General features: G+C 68.4%; 1 protein-coding gene across 1 annotated transcript in view; it reads right to left on the reverse strand.

The window, feature by feature from the left end:
* Positions 1–9,122, reverse strand: part of LOC142403263 (polyunsaturated fatty acid lipoxygenase ALOX15B-like) — a 35,894-nt gene extending 26,772 nt beyond the window's left edge. The window contains exons 1-4 of the mRNA XM_075489471.1: positions 8,925–9,122; positions 7,692–7,898; positions 2,973–3,255; positions 1,423–1,491 (exon numbers count right to left, since the gene is read on the reverse strand). Coding sequence (XP_075345586.1) covers positions 1,423–1,491; positions 2,973–3,255; positions 7,692–7,898; positions 8,925–9,122 — 757 coding nt within the window. The remainder of the gene's footprint in view (positions 1–1,422; positions 1,492–2,972; positions 3,256–7,691; positions 7,899–8,924) is intronic.
* Positions 9,123–10,066: the final 944 nt, after the last annotated feature.

Raw genomic sequence — 10,066 nt, forward strand, 5'->3', positions numbered from 1 at the left:
ACCTGCCAGTGCCCTCCCGGGCCTCTCCCAGTGCTCCCAGTAACCTCCCAGTGCCTCCCAGTAACCTGCCAGTGCCCTCCCGGGCTTCTCCCAATGCTCCCAGTAACCTGCCAGTGCTCCCAGTCCCTTCCCAGTGCTCCCAGTAACCTCCCAGTGCCCTCCCGGGCCTCTCCCAGTCCTCCCAGTAACCTGCCAGTGCCCTCCCGGGCCTCTCCCAGTGCTCCCAGTAACCTCCTAGCGCTCCCAGTAACCTCCCAGTGCCTCCCAGAAACCTGCCAGTGCCCTCCCAGTCCTCCTAGTGCCCTCCCAGTTCCCTCCCAGTACTTCCAGTCCCCCCCAGTCCCTTCCCAGTGCTCCCAGTCCCCCCCAGTCCCCTCCCAGTGCTCCCAGTCCCTTCCCAGTCCTGTCCCAGTGTCCCCCCAGTGCCCTCCCAGTCCTCCCAGTCCCCTCCCAGTGCTCCAAGTAGCCTCCCAGTGCCTCCCTGTAACATACCAGTGCCCTCCCAGTCCTCCCAGTGCCCCCAGTGTCCCCCCAGTTCCCTCCCAGTGCTCCCAGTCCCTTCCCAGTCCCCTCCCAGTGTCCCCCAGTCCCCTCCCAGTGCTCCCAGTCCCCTCCCAGTGCTCCCAGTTTCCCCCCAGTGCCCTCCCAGTGCTCCCAGTGCCCTCCCAGTGCCCTCCCAGTGTTCCCAGTCCCCTCCCAGTGTCCCCCAGTGCCCTGCCACTGTTCCCAGTCCCCTTCAGGTGCCCCCAGTGCCATCCCAGTGCCCTCCCAGTGTTCCCAGACCCCTCCCAGTGTCCCCCCAGTCCCCTCCCAGTGCTCCCAGTCCCCTCCCAGTGCTCCCAGTTTCCCCCCAGTTCCCTCCCAGTGCTCCCAGTCCCCTCCCAGTGCTCCCAGTGCCCTCCCAGTGCCATCCCAGTGTTCCCAGTCCCCTCCCAGTGTCCCCCCAGTCCCCTCCCAGTGCTCCCAGTCCCCTTCAGGTGCTCCCAGTGCCCTCCCAGTGCCATCCCAGTATTCCCAGTCCCCTCCCAGTGTCCCCCAGTGCCCTCCAGTGCTCCCAGTCCCCTTCAGGTGCTCCCAGTGCCATCCCAGTGCCATCCCAGTGTTCCCAGTCCCCTCCCAGTGTCCCCCCAGTCCCCTCCCAGTGTTCCCAGTCCCCTTCAGATGCTCCCAGTCCCCTCCCAGTCCCCTCCCAGTCCCCCCACAGTCCTCCCAGCACCCTCCCAGCACCCTCCCAGTGCTCCCAGTCCCCTTCAGGTGCTCCCAGTGCCATCCCAGTGCCATCCCAGTGTCCCCCCAGTCCCCTCCCAGTGTTCCCAGTCCCCTTCAGGTGCTCCCCGTCCCCTCCCAGTCCCCTCCCAGCACCCTCCCAGTGCTCCCAGTGCCCTCCCAGTGCTCCCAGTCCGTACTGGAAGGCCTCCTGACGCTCCCTCCGCTCCTCCTGGCGCTGCTGCAGCAGCCGCGGCTCCCAGGCGGCCCCGCGCGGCGTCCGGGCTGGGGGACACGGGGACACGAGGGGACATCGGGGACATTGGGGACATCAGGGGACACGAGGGGACACGAGGGGACACGGGGACATCGGGGACATGTGACGCAGCCATCCCAGTGCCTCCAGTTCCCTCCCAGTGCTCCCAGTCCCCACGTCACGGCGGGTGATGGGAGTCACAGATGTCCCCACGTGTCCCCGCATCCCCATGTCCCCATGGTGTCCCCACGGTGTCCCCTTGGTGTCCCCATGTGCCCCCATGTCCCCATGGTGTCCCCATGGTGTCCCCATGGTGTCCCCATGTCCCCCTGTGCCCCCATGTCCCCACCGTGTCCCCTTGGTGTCCCCATGTCCCCATGGTGTCCCCACAGTGTCCCCTTGTCCCCATGTGCCCCCATGTCCCTCCTGTCACCAGGTGTCCCCATGTCCCCCCATGTCCCCATGGTGTCCCCATGCTGTCCTCTTGTCCCCATGTCCCCATGTCCCTCTTGTCACCAGGCATCCCCATGTCCCCATGGTGTCCCCATGGTGTCCCCACAGTGTCCCCTTGTCCCCATGTGCCCCCGTGTCCCCCTTGTCACCAGGTGTCCCCATGTCCCCATGGTGTCCCCACGGTGTCCTCTTGTCCCCATGTGCCCCCGTGTCCCCATGTCCCCCTTGTCACCAGGTGTCCCCATGTCCCCATGGTGTCCCCATGGTGTCCTCTTGTCCCCATGTGTCCCCGTGTCCCCCCCCACGTCCCCGTGTCTCCCCCATGTCCCCGTGTCCCCCCCACATCCCCGTGTCCCCATGTGTCCCCATGTCCCCATGTCCCTCTTGTCACCAGGTGTCCCCATGTCCCCCCATGTCCCCATGGTGTCCCCACAGTGTCCCCTTGTCCCCATGTGCCCCCGTGTCCCTCCTGTCACCAGGTGTCCCCATGTCCCCATGGTGTCCCCATGCTGTCCCCTTGTCCCCATGTGTCCCCATGTCCCTCCTGTCACCAGGTGTCCCCATGTCCCCCCATGTCCCCATGGTGTCCCCATGGTGTCCTCTTGTCCCCATGTGCCCCATGTCCCCATGTCCCCATGGTGTCCCCATGGTGTCCTCTTGTCCCCATGTGTCCCCGTGTCCCCAAGGTGTCCCCGTGTCCCCCCCCACGTCCCCGTGTCCCCCCCACGTCCCCGTGTCCCCCCCCACGTCCCCGTGTCCCCCCCATGTCCCCGTGTCCCCCCCACATCCCCGTGTCCCCATGTGTCCCCGTGTCCCCATGTCCCTCCTGTCACCAGGTGTCCCCATGTCCCCCCATGTCCCCATAGTGTCCCCACAGTGTCCCCTTGTCCCCATGTGCCCCCATGTCCCCCTTGTCACCAGGTGTCCCCATGTCCCCATGGTGTCCCCATGGTGTCCTCTTGTCCCCATGTGTCCCCGTGTCCCCAAGGTGTCCCCGTGTCCCCCCCCACGTCCCCGTGTCCCCCCCACGTCCCCGTGTCCCCCCGTGTCCCCGTACCGGTGCCCTCCCGCAGCTCCAGGCAGCCGCTCTCCAGCCAGCGGTAGCAGGGGAAGGTGGCCCCGGGGGTGTCCCCGTCGTCCCCGTCGTCCCCGTCGTCCCCATCGTCCCCATCGTCCCCATCGTCACCGTCCCCGTCACCCCCCTCCCCCAGGGGCCCGGTGACGGTGACGCGGGCGCAGAACCAGCGGTCGGGGACGAGGGACACCAGTGGCTCCTTCCACAGCCGCAGCAGCAGGAGGGTCCCCAGGGGCCGCGCCGATGTCACCTCTGCCACCACCGTCTGCGGTGGCACCGCCCGTCACCCCCTGTCACCCCTCGCGTCACCCCCCGCCACCCCCTGTCACTCCCCTGTCACCCCCATCACCCCCTGTCACCCCTCGCGTCACCCCCCGCCACCCCCTGTCACTCCCCTGTCACCCCCATCACCCCCTGTCACCCCTCGTGTCACCCCCCGCCACCCCCTGTCACCCCTCGTGTCACCCCCATCACCCCCTGTCACCCCTCGTGTCACCCCCCGTGTCACCCCCTGCCACCCCCTGTCACTCCCTTGTCACCCCGTCACCCCGTCACTCCTCGTGTCACCCCTTGTGTCACCCCCATCACCCTGTGTCACCCTGTCAACCCTCGCGTCACCCCCTGTCACTCCCGTGTCACCCCCGTCACCCCCTGTCACCCCTCGTGTCACCCCCCGCCACCCCCTGTCACTCCCTTGTCACCCCGTCACCCCCGTCACTCCTCGTGTCACCCCTTGTGTCACCCCCCCATCACCCTGTGTCACCCTGTCACCCCTCGCGTCACCCCCTGTCACCCCCTGTCACTCCCGTGTCACCCCCGTCACCCCCTGTCACCCCTCGTGTCACCCCCCGTGTCACCCCCTGCCACCCCCTGTCACTCCCTTGTCACCCCGTCACCCCCGTCACTCCTCGTGTCACTCCTTGTGTCACCCCCCCATCACCCTGTGTCACCCTGTCACCCCTCGTGTCACCCCCCGTCACCCCCTGTCACTCCCGTGTCACCCCCATCACCCTGTGTCACCCCTCATGTCACCCCCTGCCACCCCCTGTCACCCCTCGTGTCACCCCCATCACCCCCTGCCACCCCCTGTCACTCCCGTGTCACCCCATCACCCCGTCACTCCTTTTGTCACTCCCTGTGTCACCCCCTGCCACCCCCCGTCACTCCCGTGTCACCCCCATCACCCTGTGTCACCCCGTCACCCCTCGTGTCACCCCCTGCCACCTCATCTCCCTCCCGTGTCACCCCGTCACCCCTTGTGTCACCCCTCGCGTCACCCCCATCACCCCCTGTCACCCCTTGTGTCACCCCCCGTGTCACCCCCTGCCACCCCTTGTCACTCCCGTGTCACCCCATCACCCTGTGTCACCCCGTCACCCCCCTGTACCCCTCATGCCACCCCCTGTCACCCCCTGTCACCCCCTGTCACCCTCCGTCACCCCTCGTGTCACCCCCTGCCACCTCATCTACCTCCCGTGTCACCCCGTCACCCCCTGTCACCCCTCGTGTCACCCCCCATCACCCTGTGTCACCCCTCGTGTCACCCCTTGTGTCAGCCCTCGCGTCACCCCCATCACCCCCTGTCACCCCTTGTGTCACCCCCCGTCACCCCCTGCCACCCCTTGTCACTCCCGTGTCACCCCATCACCCCGTCACCCCTTTTGTCACCCCGTGTCACCCCCTGCCACCCCCTGTCACTCCCGTGTCACCCCCATCACCCTGTGTCACCCCCCTGTACCCCTCATGTCACCCCCTGTCACCCCCTGTCACCCCCTGTCACCCTCCGTCACTCCTCGCGTCACCCCCCGTGTCACCCCCATCACCCTGTGTCACCCCGTCACCCCTCGTGTCACCCCCTGCCACCTCATCTCCCCCCGTGTCACCCCTGTCACCCCCTGTCACCCCCCGTGTCACCCTGTCACCCTGTGTCACCCCCGTGTCACCCCTCGTGTCACCCCTGTCACCCCCTGTCACCCCCCGTGTCACCCTGTCACCCTGTGTCACCCCCCGTGTCACCCCTCGTGTCACCCCCCGTGTCACCCCGTCACCCCCTGTCACCCCCCGTGTCACCCCATCCCCCTGTGTCACCCCCGTGTCACCCCCGTCACTCCTCGTGTCACCCCCTGCCACCCCTTGTGCCTCCCCGTCAGCCCTCCCAGTGCCTCCCAGTGCCTCCCAGTGCCTCCCAGTCCCTCCCAGTCTTTCCCACTCCCTGCCCAGTCCCCTCCCAGTGCCCCTCCAGTGCCCCCCCAGTCCCTCCTGGTCCCCCCCCCAAGTCCCTCCCAGTTCCCCACCAGTTCCCTCCCAGTTCCCCTCAGTCCCTTCCCAGTGCCCCCCAGTGCTCCCAGTCCCACCCAGTCTCTACCAGTGCCCCCAAGCCCCCTTCCAGTCCCCTCCCAGTGACCCCAGTCCCTTCCCCCTGTCTCCCAGTGCTCCCAGTGCCCCTCCGGTCCCTTTCCAGTGCCTCCCAGTGCCCCCTAGTGCATCCCAGTGCCCCTCCAGTCCCTTCCCAGTGCCCCCCAGTCCCCTCCCAGTGCCTCCCAGTACCCCTCCAGTCCCTTCCCAGTGCCCCCCAGTGCTCCCCAGTCCCTTCCCAGTGCCCCCCAGTCCCTTCCCAGTCCCTTCCCAGTGCCCCCCAGTCCCCCTCCAGTCCCCTCCCAGTGCCTCCCAGTACCCCCTAGTGCCTCCCAGTCCCCCTCCAGTCCCTTCCCAGTGCCCCCCAGTCCCTTCCCAGTCCCTTCCCAGTGCCCCCCAGTCCCCCTCCAGTCCCCTCCCAGTGCCTCCCAGTACCCCCTAGTGCCTCCCAGTCCCCCTCCAGTCCCTTCCCAATGCCCCCCAGTCCCTTCCCAGTCCCTTCCCAGTGCCCCCCAGTCCCCCTCCAGTCCCCTCCCAGTGCCTCCCAGTACCCCCTAGTGCCTCCCAGTCCCCCTCCAGTCCCTTCCCAGTGCCCCCCAGTCCCTTCCCACTGCCTCCCAGTGCCCCCTAGTGCCTCCCAGTCCCCCTCCAGTCCCTTTCCAGTGCCTCCCAGTCCCCCTCCAGTCCCTTCCCAGTGCCTCCCCGTCCCCTTCCAGTCCCTTCCCAGTGCCCCCCAGTCCCCCTCCAGTCCTTTCCCAGTGCCCCCCAGTCCCTTCCCAGTGCCCCCCAGTCCCTTCCCGGTGGCCTCCCAGTGCCCCCTAGTGCCTCCCAGTCCCCCTCCAGTCCTTTCCCAGTCCCCCCCAGTCCCTTTCCAGTTCCTCCCAGCCCCTTCCCAGTGCCCCCCAGTGCCCCCCAGTCCCTTCCCAGTCCCTTCCCAGTGCCCCCCAGTCCACCTCCAGTCCCCTCCCAGTGCCCCCCAGTCCCCTCCCAGTGCCTCCCAGTCCCCCTCCAGTCCCTTCCCAGTGCCTCCCAGTCCCCCTCCAGTCCCTTCCCAGTGCCTCCCATTCCCCTTCCAGTCCCCTTCCAGTCCTTTCCCAGTGCCCCCCAGTCCTTTCCAGTGCCTCCCAGTCCCTTCCCAGTGCCCCCCAGTCCCTTCCCGGTGGCCTCCCAGTGCCCCCTAGTGCCTCCCAGTCCCCCTCCAGTCCCTTCCCAGTGCCCCTCAGTCCCTTCCCAGTCCCTTCCCAGTGCCCCCCAGTCCTTTCCAGTGCCTCCCAGTCCCTTCCCAGTGCCCCCCAGTCCCTTCCCGGTGGCCTCCCAGTGCCCCCTAGTGCCTCCCAGTCCCCCTCCAGTCCCTTCCCAGTGCCCCTCAGTCCCTTCCCAGTCCCTTCCCAGTGCCCCCCAGTCCCCCTCCAGTCCTTTCCCAGTGCCCCTCAGTCCCTTTCCAGTTCCTCCCAGCCCCTTCCCAGTGCCCCCCAGTGCCCCCCAGTCCCTTCCCAGTCCCTTCCCAGTGCCCCCCAGTCCACCTCCAGTCCCCTCCCAGTGCCCCCCAGTCCCCTCCCAGTGCCTCCCAGTCCCCCTCCACTCCCTTCCCAGTGCCCCCCAGTCCCTTCCCACTCCCTCCCAGTGCCCCCTAGTGCCTCCCAGTCCCCCTCCAGTCCCTTTCCAGTGCCTCCCAGTCCCCCTCCACTCCCTTCCCAGTGCCTCCCATTCCCCTTCCAGTCCCCTTCCAGTCCCTTCCCAGTGCCCCCCAGTCCCTTCCCACTCCCTCCCAGTGCCCCCCAGTGCCTCCCAGTGCCCCCCAGTCCCTTCCCACTCCCTCCCAGTGCCCCCCAGTGCCTCCCAGTCCCCCTCCAGTCCCTTCCCAGTGCCCCTCAGTCCCTTCCCAGTCCCTTCCCAGTGCCCCCCAGTCCCCCTCCAGTCCTTTCCCAGTCCCCCCCAGTCCCTTTCCAGTTCCTCCCAGTCCCTTCCCAGTGCCCCCCAGTGCTCCCCAGTCCCCCTCCAGTCCCTTCCCAGTGCCCCCCAGTCCCTTCCCACTCCCTCCCAGTGCCCCCCAGTGCCTCCCAGTCCCCCTCCAGTCCCTTCCCAGTGCCCCTCAGTCCCTTCCCAGTCCCTTCCCAGTGCCCCCCAGTCCCCCTCCAGTCCTTTCCCAGTCCCCCCCAGTCCCTTTCCAGTTCCTCCCAGTCCCTTCCCAGTGCCCCCCAGTGCTCCCCAGTCCCCCTCCAGTCCCTTCCCAGTGCCCCCCAGTCCCTTCCCACTCCCTCCCAGTGCCCCCCCAGTGCCTCCCAGTGCCCCCCAGTCCCTTCCCACTCCCTCCCAGTGCCCTCCCAGTCCCCCCAGTGCACTCACGCTGCCGGGGCGCAGGTGGTGGAGGGGCCAGGCGAGGTGGCAGGGGTGGCTCTGTCCCCCTGTCCCCACCAGCCCCAGGGACACCCCCGCCAGCGTCCCCCCGCCCCACTGCCCCCCCGTCGTCACCCCCACGCGGTACCGCACCCCCCCGCCCGCCACCGCCGTCCCCTCGGGGACATCGGGGTCCCCTGGGGGTGGCGGGGTCCCCTTGGGGACATCGGGGGGGGGTGGGGTCCCCCTGGGGACATCAGGGGGGGGCGGGGTCCCCTTGGGGACATCGGGGGGGGGTGGGGTCCCCCTGGGGACATCGGGGGGTGGCAGGGTCCCCTCGGGGTCCCCTGGGGGTGGCGGGGTCCCCTCGGGGACATCGGGGGGTGGCAGGGTCCCCCTGGGGACATCAGGGGGTGGCAGGGTCCCCTTGGGGACATCGGGGGGTGGCAGGGTCCCCCTGGGGACATTGCGGGGGGGCGGGGTCCCCTCGGGGTCCCCTGGGGGTGGCGGGGTCCCCTTGGGGACATCGGGGGGTGGCAGGGTCCCCCTGGGGACATCAGGGGGTGGCGGGGTCCCCTTGGGGACATCGCGGGGGGGTGGCAGGGTCCCCTTGGGGACATCGGGGGGTGGCAGGGTCCCCCTGGGGACATTGCGGGGGGGCGGGGTCCCCTCGGGGTCCCCTGGGGGTGGCGGGGTCCCCTTGGGGACATCGGGGGGTGGCAGGGTCCCCCTGGGGACATCAGGGGGTGGCGGGGTCCCCTTGGGGACATCGCGGGGGGGTGGGGTCCCCCTGGGGACATCAGGGGGTGGCAGGGTCCCCTTGGGGACATCGCGGGGGGGTGGGGTCCCCTCGGGGACATCGGGGGGGGGCGGGGTCCCCTCGGGGACAGCCGGGGTCTCTGGGGACGCCAGGGTCCCTGTGCCACCCCCGCAGGCCCAGTCCCACCTCGCTTCCTCCCAGTTCCTCCCAGTTCCCCCCAGTTCCCCCCCCCCAGTTCCCGGCCTCGACCAGTCTGAGCCGCTCCTGGGTCCCCAGCGATGCCTGGGTCCGTCCCAGTTCCACCCCAGTAACGCCCCAGTGACGCCCCAGTTCCACCACTGGGCCCAGTAAGACCAGTTCTACCCCCGCTTGCATCAGCGACCCCCAGCCCAGTTATGTCCCAGTTGCATCCCAGTTACATCCCAGTTACACCACTGGGGCCGGGCCCCACCCCAGTTCCACCCCAGTTCCATCCCAGTTACATGCCAATTAGGACCACTGGGCTTGGCCCCCATCCCAGTTACACCCCAGTTTACACCACTGGGCTTGGCCCCTATCCCAGTTACACCCCAGTTTGGACCATTATAGCCCCCAGTTTGGACCACTGGGCTTGGACCTCCATCCCAGTTACACCCCAGTTTGGACCACTGGGCTTGGCCCCCATCCCAGTTACACCCCATTTTGGACCACTGGGTTTGGCCCTCCCATCCCAGTTACCCCCCAGTGGATCCCCAGTTCCCCCCAGTGGGCCCAGCCCCATCCCAGTTACACCCCTGTTTACACCACTGGGTTTGGCCCTCCCATCCCAGTTACCCCCCAGTGCTCCCCCAGCGGCCCCAGCCCCATCCCAGTTACACCCCAGTTTACGCCCCTGGACTTGGCCCCCATCCCAGTTCCACCCCAGTTTACACCACGGGGTTTGCCCCTCCGTCCCAGTTACCCCCCAGTGCCCACCCAGTTCCCACCAGCGGCCCCAGCCCCATCCCAGTTACACCCCTGTTTACACCACTGGCCTTGGCCCCCATCCCAGTTACACCCCTGTTTACACCACTGGCCTTGGCCCCCATCCCAGTTACACCCCTGTTTACACCACTGACCTTGGCCCCCCCATCCCAGTTACACCCCTGTTTACACCACCGGGCTTGGCCCCCATCCCAGTTACCCACCAGTGGCCCCAGCCCCATCCCAGTTACACCCCAGTTTACGCCCCTGGACTTGGCCCCCATCCCAGTTACACCCCTGTTTACACCACTGGGTTTGCGCCCCCGTCCCAGTTACCCCCCAGTGCCACCCAGTTCCCACCAGTGGCCCCACCCCCATCCCAGTTTACACCACTGGGCTTGGCCCCCATCCCAGTTCCACCCCAGTTTACACCACTCACCTTGGTCCCCATCCCAGTTACACCCCAGTTTACACCACTAGGTTTGCCCCTCCATCCCAGTTCCCCCCAGTAGCCCCAGCCCCATCCCAGTTCCACCCCTGTTTACACCTCTGGGTTTGGCCCTCCCATCCCAGTTACCCCCCAGTGCCCCCCCAGTTCCCACCAGTGGCCCCACCCCCATCCCAGTTCCATCCCAGTTTACACCCCTGGGTTTGCCCCTCGTCCCAGTTACCCTCCAGTCCC

The sequence above is a fragment of the Mycteria americana genome, unplaced genomic scaffold, assembly GCF_035582795.1.
Source record: "Mycteria americana isolate JAX WOST 10 ecotype Jacksonville Zoo and Gardens unplaced genomic scaffold, USCA_MyAme_1.0 Scaffold_155, whole genome shotgun sequence".
Classification (NCBI taxonomy): domain Eukaryota; kingdom Metazoa; phylum Chordata; class Aves; order Ciconiiformes; family Ciconiidae; genus Mycteria; species Mycteria americana.